Source organism: Gekko japonicus, unplaced genomic scaffold (assembly GCF_001447785.1).
Source record: "Gekko japonicus isolate JY-2015 unplaced genomic scaffold, Gekko_japonicus_V1.1 scaffold2361, whole genome shotgun sequence".
NCBI lineage: Eukaryota > Metazoa > Chordata > Lepidosauria > Squamata > Gekkonidae > Gekko > Gekko japonicus.
Window position 1 is genome coordinate 218508 of NW_015167122.1, and position 14116 is coordinate 232623.

General features: G+C 42.6%; 1 protein-coding gene across 1 annotated transcript in view; it reads left to right on the forward strand.

Moving 5' to 3' along the window:
• The window catches only part of SOD2 (superoxide dismutase 2, mitochondrial), a 16058-nt gene extending 2439 nt beyond the window's left edge, over positions 1 to 13619 (forward strand). The window contains exons 2-5 of the mRNA XM_015412996.1: positions 1083 to 1285; positions 7925 to 8041; positions 9376 to 9555; positions 10837 to 13619. Coding sequence (XP_015268482.1) covers positions 1083 to 1285; positions 7925 to 8041; positions 9376 to 9555; positions 10837 to 10982 — 646 coding nt within the window. The 3' untranslated portion in view covers positions 10983 to 13619. The remainder of the gene's footprint in view (positions 1 to 1082; positions 1286 to 7924; positions 8042 to 9375; positions 9556 to 10836) is intronic.
• The last annotated feature ends 497 nt before the right edge of the window (positions 13620 to 14116 follow it).

Genomic DNA, 14116 nt, shown 5'->3' on the forward strand with positions numbered 1-14116 from the left:
CAAAGCAGCTCCTTGTTTCATTTAATTCTGGCTTCATTTGGACAGTCGTGAGAGTAGCTACAGAAAGCGGGCCTAACAGCACAGCAAATGTTCTCCTCCTGGCCATTTGTTATAATAGCAGGCATCTCTGAACAGAAACACAAGCCACCATCACATAATTAATTTTGGTTTTGTAATTAACATTTTGTAAATGGTGCTGGAGAAGACTCTTGAGAGTCCCTTGGACTGCAAGAAGATCAAATCAGTCCATCCTAAAAGAAATCAACCCTGACTGTTACCTGGAAGGCCAGATAATGAAACTGAAGCTCAAATACTTTGGCCACCAAATGAGAAGGGAGCACTCACTGGAGAAGACCCTGATGCTGGGAAAGATTGAAGGTCAAAGAAGACGGGGACGGCAAAGGATGAGATGGTTAGACAGTGTCATAGATACAACGAACATGAAATTGAGCAAACTTCAGAGGATGGCAGAAGACAGGAGGGCCTGGCGGGAGCTGGTCCATCGGGTCGCGAAGAGTCGGACTCGACTGTGCGACTGAACAACAACAAATTAACATATTACAGGTTCTTTTTAAATAAGTAAATATTTTATAAACATGTGGCACTTATTTTGATAGTTCAGATGCCCAACCCTAAATAGTTTTGAGGGTAAGAGTAAAAGAATGAAGAAGTTGGCATGTTAAGTACTCAGCCAATTTAATCTCAGTATAACTGATGTCACTGGTTTTCTTTAACATAATGCAACATATACTGGGTCAGAACCACTTGTCTGTCAAGGTCAATACTGTCTGATTGGCAGCGTCTCAGGCAAAATTCTGTCTCTTCACCTAATGTCTGGTTCTTTTTAACAGGAGATGCTGTGATTTGAACCTGGGACCTTGTGCGTAGATTCATGGCCCTATCACAAATGTAATACATTTGTAAAAAATGATAGTATGTTCGAAATGTGTTATGTTTTGGTTATACTTTGCATTAGAATAGTAGTGGTAACATGTTAAATAGTTGGGCAGCCCCACAAAGCAGGTGAAATAAAAGCATTGCCATTTAATGATAAAATATTCAATTTTTAAATTCTGTTTTAGACATGGCCCTAAACTCGTTGCACCTCTTGGATGCCTGGCTTCCAGGCAAAAGCACACACTTCCTGACTTGCCTTATGATTATGGCGCCCTGGTACCCCACATTAGTGCAGAAATCATGCAGCTTCACCACAGCAAGCATCATGCGACTTATGTGAATAATTTGAATGTTACAGAAGAAAAATACAAAGAGGCCTTGGCAAAAGGTATGGATAGCCCTATATAAGTAACTGTGTGTGTTGTGTTATTGTTTCTCATTAGAGGTCCCACTTCATGTCTATCATTGTATGTCTACCTGTCTCTGGTGGTAAGACTGGAAGTAATTTGGGGTAGCAATCACCACCGCCTTCTGTATTTTGTAAAATTCTTAGCAATCATGCAGTGGAGCCATGGCTTACACCGTGGACTCTTGAGCATAATTTCAGAATGTAATTAAATTGTAATGGAGGAGACCCAAGATCTTGTAAAGATGTCTGTACTGGGATAAAAAAGACTGCATTTTTTTCTTATCAACGAAGTTTTGAATGTTACCTTAATGTCACTTTTATTAGTACATTGGGATAACTGTTATGTCACAATAGTAATTTGCCAGTCCCCTTGCATAATTACAGTAACAGTTACTCCTGATAAGCAGATGAGGTTCTGAACAAACATACCTTCCCACGTTGTAGAGTTTGTAAATCTGAATTGTGTTAACCTATGTGATTAACATGTATGATTATTTTATATTATTTCATCATCTGATGAAGAGAGCTGTGTTTCTTGAAACCTTATGCTGCAATAAAGTTTGTTAGTCCTAAAGGTGCTACTGAGCTCTTTCCTCAGCCTTTGCCTGCTTTCGGTACAGGTGATATTGGAGGCCTGGGGATGACTACCTGACTTTCACCTGCTGGGACAGAGGTGAACTGGAGGGCAGAGGTTCTTCTGCATTAGCTTCTGGCTGTTAACATATCTGCTCTTCACTAACCTGCTGGTTGGCTTCCATTGAATCTGGGCTGGCTACATAGAGCTCTTCTGGGGAGTTCTCACTGTCACTGAGCCCTGGCTGACCCATGACACATGGATTCCAGTTTGAATTTATTTTATCTGCAGCTCCCTGCATATTTCAGAGCTTATTTAGGTCTTGATAAATCTTCAAGTCAACTGCATGAGAAATATGGTTGAATTTAGCTGTCTAGGGTAGCCATTTAGAAAGCAGTTCGTCCTTTTGTCTTGTTTACTGGTAGTGCTAGCATATGGTTTCTTTATGGCTGTATACTGTATTCTCCAATGGTTCCAGGCAAACTGTGCAAAGAAGAAAGGGTAAGGGAGGAAAACTGTTACTTCTGCTCTGAGAGTTTAATGATTAAAAATGATTAAACAGACATAGCAATACACTCTTGGCTGACAGCCGCCAGATAAGCAAACAGCTATCCCCAGCTCTGCTTCTGGGAAAGTTCCCATGACTGCATTCCAAATGCTGCCAGTAGATATGTAGCCTAACATGAGGCTAACACTCAGGTTACATGAAGCAGAAAATGAACAGTCAATAACAATGCAAGTCGATCTATTTTAGAAAGTGATTCTAAAAAGCTTGGTGTGTTTTGAACTATGGTATGTTCAGCTTTTTACAAGGGAAAATTCAATCACATGCGTGTGGGCTTTTGGCAATCTGATGGGACAGTTTTCAGTATTAAAAAGTCTTATCTCTGAATCCAAAAGACAAGTCTGAATCATTCCAGTTATAGTCACCTCAGAAGAGGAAGATACTAGAAAGAACTCATGGAGAACATGGCTAGAATAGTTAGACTACTTGTCCCAATTCCAAAGAGCCCAATCATAGTCCAGTGAGCACATTTGTATTAGCTGCTATCAGTGCAGCAGAGGCCAGCATCTCGTCTACTTCAGTTTTCCACTGTGATCTCCATGTTCAACTTTGCTTATTTATTTGCTGATTATCTGGCTTCAGGCTGGAGTTTGGAATAGAGACTGCTTTGGTCATCTTGGTTGATGACCTCAATCAAGAACAGTTCAGTGGATAGGGAACCAGTTAGAGGACCACACCCAAGGAGTGGTGGTCAATGGCGTTTCATCAGATTGGAGGGAGGTGTCCAGTGGGGTGCCACAGGGCTTGGTTTTTGGCCCGGTACTTTTCAGTATTTTTATCAGTGATCTGGATGAAGGGGTAGAAGGGCTACTCATTAAATTTGCTGATGATACCAAATTGGGAGGCGTGGCAAACACCCAAGAAGATAGAGTTAAAATTCAACAAGACTTGAATACTCTAGAGAAGTGGGCAGTTGCAAACAGGATGCAATTCAACAAATATAAATGCACAGTATTACATCTGGGCCACAAAAATGTCAAGCACAAATACTGGATGGGGGATACGTTTCTGGGGAGTAGTGTATGCGAAAGAGATCTTGAGGGTAAGGGTGGACTGTAAACTAAATATGAGCAGTCAGTGTGATATGGTGGCAAAAAAGGCAAATTCAGTCTTGGGTTGTATTAAAAGGGCCATAGCATCGAAATCGCAGGAGGTCATAGTCCCTCCGTATACTGCCTTGGTCAGGCCGCACCTTGAGTACTGTGTGCAGTTCTGGAGGCCTCACTTCAAAAAGGATGTGGACAAAATCGAGAGGGTGCAGCAGAGAGTGACGAGGATGATCGGGCCTGTAGACTGAACCCTTACGAGGAAAGGCTAAGGGCCTTGGGAATGTTTAGTTTGGCGAAGAGGAGACTGAGGGGGGACATAATTGCTCTCTTTAAATATTTGAAAGGCTGTCATTTGGAGGAGGGCAAGGAGCAGCAGAAGATAGGACCCGAAGCAACGGGTTTAAATTACATACAGAAAGGTATTGGCTGGATATTAGGAAAAACTTTTTCACGGTCAGAGTGGTTCAGAGGTGAAACCAGCTGCCTAGGGAGGTGGTTAGCTCCCCATCACTGACAGCTTTCAAGAAGAGGCTGGATGAATATTTGTCAGAGATGCTTTAGGCTGGTCCTGCATTGGACAGGGGGTTGGACTAGATGGTCCGTATGGCCCCTTCCAACTCTATGATTCTATGAACTAGAATCGGGACTTGCTAGTTTTGCTGGGTCTCTCAGAGGCCTATGATACTATCAACCATAGTATCCTGTTCAGTGGCCTCTCATCCCTGGGACGGGGGGGGGCACCATGTTATGGTATTTATGGTGATCTGAGTTTTATCATGGGGGTCACTCTCAGAGGGTGGTGCTGGGGAATTCCTGCTCTGCCTCATGGTCGTTGACCTGTTGGGTTCTAAAGGGCTAGATCTTCTCCCCTGTGGTATTTAATATCTATCATAGAAGCTGCTGGGAGGATCGTCAGGAGGTCTGGGCTGTGGTATCACCAGTATGTGGATGATACCCAGCTCTACCTTTCTTTTCCATCTAATTCTGAGGATGCTGTTTGATGTTCTGAACTGGTGCTTGGAGTCAGTAATGGCCTGGATGAGGATGAACAAGGTGAAACTTAATTTTAACAAGACAGAGGTACTCTGGGTTAGTAGAAAGGCAGATCAGGGACTTCAGATCTCTCCTATCATCGGTAAGGTTATATTCCCCTTGAAAAGTCAGGTTTGCAGTTTGGAAGTGCTGCTTGACATAGTGGTCACCTTAGAAAACCAGGTGCCTGCAGTGGTTCAGAGTCCATTTGCACAGCTTTGGCTGGTGCACCAGCTGCACCCATTCCTGTTTCAGTCAGATCTAAAATTTTTAAATTTTAGTTTTTATGTATTTTATCTATGTTGAAAACTGTCTTGAGCTCCATAAACAAGAAAGGTAGCTTATAAATATTTTAAATGAATAAATATTTAGCATATGGGAAAACAGGCACCAACTCAGCTGTGTCCTTTTCCATTTCCTTGGCTTAGAAAGCTGCTGGGTCTGACCTCAGTCAGTGACCCCTTTGCTGTGTGGCACAAGCGGAAAAGCGGCAGTTACTGGAACTTGCTCAGTAACTAAAGGGCATCATTGCAAAAACCATGCTTGGATGGTAAGGAAGGTATAAGAGGGTGCTCTCTGCAGGCTTTTCTTATGTGGCACAGAAGCAATCCCTTTTTAATCCTTCAGCCGGGCTGCAGCTTGTCCCCTTCTGCAAGGCTTGTGAAGTGACTGGACTTGGGGAGTTGTACCTGTAGTACTTTGGAGCTAATTTGATTGGGTGTTGGCTCAGTAGCAATAGTGCTTGAGGGACCTAAATAAGAATAGAGGTGCAACAGCAACTGCCGTCACTTCTGCAGGCATTTGAGACTACAGGATGTCTACAGATTGTTCAGTTTTACCAGGATCATGTTTGGTGGGAAATCCAAAGTTAGGGTCAGGCAACATCAGCAAGCTATCCATTCTGCTGGGAGAGATGCAACACAGATGCCTGAATAAAGGAGCATTTTCAAGATGTAGTTCTTTGGACTATGGGAATGGAAGTAGCTGAGAGGGAACATCTCTTGTGGATTGTGCTCTGAACAGTAATGGCAGCAACGCACCCCAGAGTTCTCCAGAATGAAATCTTCAAGTTTACCTCTTCTCTTTGGTGGGGTACTAACTGCGTACAAAATTTTCCCCCCCTGCAGGCTTCCCACTTTGACAAGTAAGGAGGCAGAAATAAAAATCAATTTGATATCCTCACTGTATGTTCTTATAAATAACTACAAAAGCCACCTATTTGGAAGCATGTTAAACTGTACTAAGACAACTTTAAAGTCACAGCCAGAGGTCTTCCATAGTGCCAAACAGAACACAATACACAGGAAATCTTTTCCACTTCCATTTCTCCTTCATGATGTGGATATTTGTTTGCTAGTAAAATATGTGAACAAACCCCTTGCAGAGTACTGGTAATTTATATTTGTTGTGTATCCATCTCTCACATTTAAATTTAGGCTCATGTGATCTCTTGTAATGAAATGGGAAAAAATAAAGGAGAAAGTGGTAAAGCAGGTTAAAATGGGGGAAGGGAGTAGAGTGGTTGGTTCTTTTTCTCTAGGGTTGCCAACTCTGGGTTGGGAAATTCCTGAGGATTTGGGGGTGGAGTTTGAAGAGAGAACAAATACCATATTGTCCACACTCCAAAGCTGTCATTTTCTCCACGGGGACTGATCTCTGTAGTCTTGCAATCACTGTAATTCCATGAGAACTTCAAGACACACCTGGAGGTTGGCAAACCTAACTTCCTCCAAGTTTTCTGTGAGTTCCAAACAATTCAGAGGGGGGAATGAATTTTTCTGACTACCAAGTCAAACCAAAATCTGAGGACCTATGCTTAAGTTATATGTTCTGGAAACCTTTGCAGAAAATGTGTTAGATGTTTACTTTGACTAGGCTCTATTTTGAGACACAAAGGGATATATGGAGGAATTCATATATTTATACATCGTCAACAGGTGTCTGATCTCCTGTGAGCAGCAATCTGTTTACTTTACAGTAGTACTATTGACTAAGCCCTGGTGGATGTTCTTCTGGAGACATCTGGATTGAGGCAGATCGGTGCTGCTGATACTTCTTGATCTGTCAGCAGCGTTCGATAAGGGGCTTGCCTTGCAGTGGCTGACCTCCTTTCTCCAGGGTTGGGGAGAGAGGGTGGTGCTTGGGGGGGGGAGTTATCCCAATGACACCCACTGGAATGTGGTGTGCCGCAGGGAGCAATTCTCTCCCTTATGCTGTTTAATGTCTGTATGTGCCTTCTCACCCAGATTATCTGGAGGTATGGGCTGGGTTGTCACCAATATGTGGATGACACCCAGCTCTATCTACTGATGGACGGCTGCCTGGACATGGCCCCAGGAGCTCTGGACGGGGCGTTGAAAGCTGTGGCTGGATGGCTGCGATAGAGCCAACTGAAGTTCAATCCATCCAAGACAGAGGTTCTGCACCTGAGTTGTGGGGGATTGGGACAGGGAATCAGACTCCCAGCCTTCGATGGGGCTCCATTGGTGCCAGTGTTGAGGGTGAAAGGTCTGGGGGTGCTACTGGATGTCTCCCTTTCTATGGAGGCCCAGGTCACTGCCACTGCCAGATCTTCCTTTTTCCATCTGAGGCAGATCAGGCAGCTGGCCCCATATCTCACCCCTTGGGATCTGGATACAGTGACCCATGCAGTGGTCACTTCCAGACTGGACTGTTGTAACTCTCTCTACGTGGGGCTGCCCTTGACTCTGCTCTGGAAGTTGCAGCTACTGCAGAAAGTGCCAGCACGGGTGTTGACAGCAATGCCTATGCGGGCTCGTATCCACCCAGTGCTGAGCAAACTGAACTGGCTGCCTACTGAATACCGGATCAGTTTCAAGGTGCTGGTGCTTACCTTTAAAGCCCTATACAATCAGGGGCCAGCATACACTCAGGACCGCCTCTCCCCATATGAGCCTTGTAGAGCACTAAGATCTACAAATCAACATCTCTTGGGAGTCCCTGGACCCAGGGACATCCGACTTGCCTCGACCTGGTGGAATGAGCTCCCGTATGAGATCAGGGCCCTGCAGGATTTATTACAGTTCTGCAGGGCCTGTAAGATGGAGCTCTTCCGCCAGGCTTTTAGTTGAGGCAGCAGCAGACACCCCCCCCCCTTTCTGGCTGGCCTCCCCATGTGGCTTGGATTCTTAATTCCATCTTAATCGCTGAGACATCTGATCAGTTTTTACATGGTATTTTAGGAAGTTGTGTTGTTTTAAGTGGTTTTTATTGTATTGTATATTGTATTAATATTGTTGGAACCTGCCCTGACCCTGCTTGTGGGGAGGGCGGGATATAAGTCCAAATAAATAAAATAAATAAGCGGATTTCTCTGTGGCAGATAAAAATACAAAAGCTTTATGCGGGGACTGAGCCACTTACCTTTGCATTTCCAGGTGATGTTACAGCTCAGGTGTCTCTTCAGCCAGCTCTGAAGTTCAATGGCGGAGGTCACATCAATCACTCTATCTTCTGGACAAACCTTTCTCCAAATGGTGGAGGGGAGCCTAAAGGTTTGTAATCAGCCATGGTGTTTTATTGTAATTTGTAATACTGGTATAAAATGGATTAATTTTTCACTTTTGCTTTAGTCCACTAAAGTCAGTCCTGGGGTGCATGCACTGTACTCGTTTAGGCTGGTCCTATCAGTGTTTACAAAGAATCAGGATGCTGTTATTGTCAATCTGTTGCATTGCCATGTTTTGTTATTGGGGCTGGCGTCTCAGTAAAGTAGGTATATTATTTGAATGCTGATTAAAATGTTTTACGTGTAAATGTTAAGTGGCAGTTAAAAATAATGGAAGCAAAACTTATTGGCTTTCTATAGTGGCAAATACATATGATGGGAAAGAAAATCCCCCAAAGCTGTATAAGAAAAAATTTTTAATAGTTACTCTGACCCAGCTAGCACAGACTTCTGCATGTGGACTACTAATTGCAAAAGCTGTTTGCACAGAAGAAATAAATTGTAATAATGTAACTGGGAAGGAATAGTCGTGTGATAGCTTGTGCACAAGCGACTGAACGTCACGCTTGTTATCTTGGAAACGCCAATCAGTGTGTAAAGTAAAGGTAAAGGTTCCCTTGCTCGAAAGCCAGTCGAATCCGACTCTAGGGTTGCGGTGCTCATCTCCGTTTCAAAGCCGAAGAGCCAGCGCTGTCCGAAGACGTTTCCGTGGTCATGTGGCCGGCATGACTGAACAGCAAGGCCCATGGAACGCTGTTACCTTCCCACTGAAGTGGTACCTATTTCTCTACTTGCAATTTCTTGCTTTTGAACTGCTAGGTTGGCAGGAGCTGGAACTAGAGACAGGAGCTCACTCTGTCATGTGGCAACTCGGGTCTTGAACTGCTGAACTACCGGCCTTCCACAGCCTGCAGTTCAGCGTCTTAACCACTTGAGCCACCGCAGCTCCAGTGTGTAGACTTCTGCTATTCCTGTGATTCTCTGAATTGGGTGACTTTCTAGTTGTGATATTGCATCACGATGCTATGGAACTGTTAACTTTAGGAATGAGGATTGTAGAAAAATCAATTTATAGTTTCTGGGCAAAGCTGAGTGATCCCCACAGATATTGTTCAGAGCAATATGAATTGGAAAGTTTCAGGTTCTTTAAAAGCGAAGGAACTGCATCCATAGTTAGTACAGATATATTGCAGGAGATCATTTAACCATAGCTTAGAGATGCAGAATCACACATTCCTTCTGCTTAAGGAAACCAGTGATTCTGCAGCCTGTTACAGTCTGTTAACCATGGTTAATACATGTGGGAATTTGTCACAATGCTAAGTAGAAAATTACTGTGCTGCATTTGTGTGTGTGTTTTAATTATGGTCTCTTTTGAAGGGGAGTTAATGGATGCCATTAAGCGAGATTTTGGCTCCTTTGCAAACTTTAAGGAGAAATTGACAGCTGCATCCGTTGGTGTCCAAGGCTCAGGATGGGGATGGCTTGGTTTTAATAAAGAACAAGGTCGATTGCAGATAGCTGCTTGTTCCAATCAAGACCCTCTCCAAGGAACCACTGGTAAGTTTCTCTACCTGGGACTTGACTGAAATTGGAATGTACTTCTATGTTTGTAGTGTAATATGTGGAGAGTTCTTGCAGAAGCAGTTTGCTAAATACTTCCGTTGCTTTTTGGGGTGCACTGGTCACTTTCATTTTACATATCTTCAGATCAAAGTAAAAATTCCATAGAATTTGCAATGATAATCTGGAAGAAATGAAAGGCACTCATTTAAAATTGCTCTTAACAACTGATGGGGTTAATCATTCCTTCTGATGGTTTACTTAATTTTTTTCTTTATGAGTTTTACATGAATTCTGATGAATATGGCATCTTCTCATTAGTATACAAGGAGAGGGTGTGTAAAGCAATCATTTTATTGTATGGATGACTTGTTTGTCTTATTTTTACAAGTTTAGTGGCTTAAACAAATTCATGGAGGTTAGGTCCATCAATTAGCCATCATAACTAAATAAAACCTCCCTACTCAAAGGATGGTTGGCAATCAGCAAGAGAGAACTGTTGCCTGCATGTCCTTCTGGGCTTCCCAGAAGGTTCTGGTTGGTCTCTGTGGGAACTAAGATGCTGGACTAATTGGACTTCTTGGCTGATCGAGCAGAGCACCCCCATTTTGCCAGCCATTGAAAGTTGCTGTGCAGGGCCCTAAAGCCTCCCCCCTATTATTGTTAAAAACTTACCTCCCAGGCATCTGATGGTTTGGCAGAAACTTCTCCACTTTCAAATGCATGTGCCAGCTAGAAAAGACAGTTTTACAAAAGACATCTGCCGATCACCACTTTGGGATCAGGAAGGAATTTTCCTCTTGGCCAGCTTGGCCAGGGATCCTTGAGTTCTCGCAGAGCTGTTCTCTCATGGGCAGTTGTCTCAGAGCTCTGTCAGCCCCACCTACCTCACAGGGTGTCTGTTGTGGAGAGAGGAAGGGAAGAAGATTGTAAGCCGTTCTGAGACTCTGAGTGAAGGGTGGGGTATGAATCTAATCTCTTCTTCTTCTTCTGCTCTTCCACATAATCATGGACTTAACAGTCCTCCACATGTAGAATGTAGTAGTATAAAAAGTGACTTTGCAGACACTGGATTCTGTTTCTTTGGAATATAAATTCTGCTGTGTTTAAATAGTTCATTTTAAAGTTAATACTGTATATGTCTCTGAACTTGATGAAATGCCTAGGTTTTGTAGCATTAATGGTGTAGAAATGGAACTGCAATGGAAAAATGAATGCTCTTTCAAGCACTAAAATATTGTTAGCTAATTTAGATGTATGCATTTTCCTCTCTTTTAGGTCTTGTTCCGCTGCTAGGGATTGATGTGTGGGAGCATGCCTATTATCTGCAGTATAAAAATGTCAGACCTGACTATCTCAAAGCTATCTGGAACGTGATCAACTGGGAAAACGTATCTTCAAGATATGTAGTTAGCAAATCATAGAGGAAGACCTGTGATGTTGCTTGGATAATTTTTTGCAGTAATTTCTGACAGCTGACTTGCTAATTGCTCCATTGCTGAAAATATTCTAGCACATCAAACACAAAAAATGTTCACAGTCAAGCTAAATGTTTGCCTGAAGTTTGGTAAGACTGTAATTCTTGACATGCTAGTTTTCTGTTTAAAGACAGAGATCCTTTATGCAGTGCTCTGAAAGAATGTAGTTCTTAAATATCAGTAAGGGATTATGGCTAAAGTTTTCCTCAATTGTGTGTCAGTTATGATTAGGCATTCAAGTCTTTTCTTTGCAGTACAAAGAAGAACACTAAGTGTATCAATTCAGAAGCAAATTACACGAAACAGTGGCAAGTACCTATATAAACTAGGTTTCACGAAAAGCTGGCTTCTGTGTTGAAGAGCATGGCTAGCAGTGTTTAAACAAAAGGTAATGCATTGTAGTCTTCCCAGTGACAGGCATTTGGCAAATAACCACTAATCACAACTGTATTTGTACTATAGGGTAGAGGTGCTACTTTTCATAAAATTGCTATTTTTCCAAAGAGGAAAAAATATCCTTTACCAGTAGACGTTGGGTAACAAAGCTGAAGAAATCAATTGCACAAATGTATAGGATATTTGGTTTGGAATAAAGAGTATTTAATGTCTTTTTTTGTCCTTATGTTGTTGAAAATGAGACCCAACCATCCATTGCAACTTCTTTATGATAGTATTATAATGGTTGCTTAAAAATAAAACCTTTTGGTATTGGTCTAGTTGGCAAATATATGGAATTTCTGCCATGCTTGTTGTGGCTGTCCACAACTGTATGGTTTCTTTTTACTGTATACGATAAAGTATGCTGTTAGTGTAATGGACTTTCAGGTGTACTAGGTACAACTGACACTTGAAAACCAAGGCTTGGCTGCAACGTTGGCTGCTGTGATTATGAGAAGTATACAACATGGAGATGTAGTCTAACACCTTGTACAAGTGATAGCATTGAGCAAAGTTAATTATGTAAAGCAACAGCCTGAATGTGGCTATATCTGCTTTGTATGGTTCAGAGTTACAAGAACGGAAAACATGGAGAGAGAGAGAGAGCGGGCCCATAGAATCACCAAGAGTCGGACACAGCTGAATGGCTAACAACAACAACAGTGGTTCAGAGGAGCGTTCCTGGGGTGAAATCCAGGGTGGGTCTGGCCTACCTTTAAAGCATGTGCCCATCCAGACTAGTTTTATCTTTATGTCTTCTTTTACCTGTGCTACACTAACAGAAAACAATAGAAATATGTAAAAATTAAATGTCAGGGGTTTAAAATGTTATTTTAATAAAATGTTTTATTTTTGTGGCACATTGTACTAGTTTGGATTATAATAGGTTGAAAGTACCCTTGTATAATCTGGGTCAGCCTGCTTCAAAATTTAGAATTCCGTTCCTGAGTTCCTAATCTTTGTTTCCCCCTCAGTAATGTACATAAGAGTATATGTGTAAATGGCCCAGTAAATTACTAGAATGGATGGCTCTTAATTGAAGGTCATAGGTAAAGGAGACCATTTGGTAGGTTTAAAAAGGCAGATGAGAAGAAGTCAATCCTATGTAAAATATTCCTCCCATTATGTAAAATTGCGGCCTTCTGCCTTTTAGTCAGTAAGAGATTTGATGAAGGGTGAGTCATCCAGGAAGTTGCAGAGTGTTCTTTTAAATGCACTGTCACTCTCCATGGAAGGAGCTTGCAGCTGGGAGGAATTCCTGTATCCAGCTTTTCTTTTAGGTTTTCTAGCTGGACCAGGACCAAGTTTTGCTAATGGTGACTGAGACAACAGCTGCCCTTTCTGGTTGGCTGAGTCCTCACTGCTGATTTGTATGTTGTGAAAAATTCCCCATCTGATTTCTGTAGTCTAGATGACCTAGTAGTATGGCTACCAAGCTCAGGGTGTGGCCTATATTTCTCCCAAAATTAGAACTGCCTCCAGACTACATAAATCTGTTGCTGTGGAGGAAATGGCAGTTTCTTAGGGTGGACTCTGCGGCACTGGCATCCCCAATGAATTCCCAGCCTTCAAATGTTGCCCTCCCTAGGAATTTCCTGTGAGTCTCCAGGAATTCCCTAAGCCAGAGTTGGCAACCCTAACCATGAAGGACAGTACAGAAATGTAGTTGCTCATCAGTGATCTGGAGGTGCCTGCTGGGAACACGTTACCCTGATTCTCCAGGAGTTCTGTTACCTCATAGTTTGGTTTCTGGATCAGATTCATAGAGCTATTTTTGACCTTTAAAACCTTAAATTGCCTGTGACATACCTGAGGGGGGATGTCTTCCCTTATGAAATATGCTACCCCCCACCCTTAGTTGAAAAAAAGTAAGGTAGGTTATGTATGTTGTTGCTTACCAGAAGTGGTGGCTGCTTGGTGGAGACTCCTGCATTGTAGCATTTCCTCCTGAGAGAAACCTGTCACATCTGTACACTTGGCTCTTGCAAAAAAGTACCCAAACCCTTATTGAGTGGGGGAGGGGGCTGTGGCTCAGTGGTAGAGCATCTGCTTTGCATGTAGAAAGTCCCAAGTTCGGCCCCTGGCATTTCCATATAAAGGTGTGGGGGGGGGGCAGGGGGTGTTGTGAAAGACCTCTTCCTGAGACCCTGGAGTCTGAGTAGACAATACTGACTTTGATGGACCAGTGGTCTGATTCATTGTAAGGCAGCTTCATGTGTCCATGTGTGTATACTATACATCTGCTGGTGTATTACTTTATATCACTCTTACTTTGTATTTATAATTTGTTGCAGGCTGCTTAAGGCCTAATTAGTTGACAAGTGTCGTATGAAGTATTTGGATTTGTATAGGCAGAAGAAGTCAGTGTAAGAAAGTCACATGCATTCTTCATTGTCACAACTACACTTCTGTAGATGGTTATGTATAGGACAATGGCATGTTGAGCTGTAGACAGAATGTAAATGTTTCCGTGATGGCCGAATCCCTGAATCTGAAAGATGGTTAGCCAAGTTTCTTAAACTGTTTTCACAAGATCTGGCCTAGATCTTCTGCAATGGCTTAGATCTTCTGCAATGGCAACCTTGGCCTTGTGAAGCCAGGAGCAAACAAGAGCCCAGAAAAGGAAAGGCTCAGACCCAGCT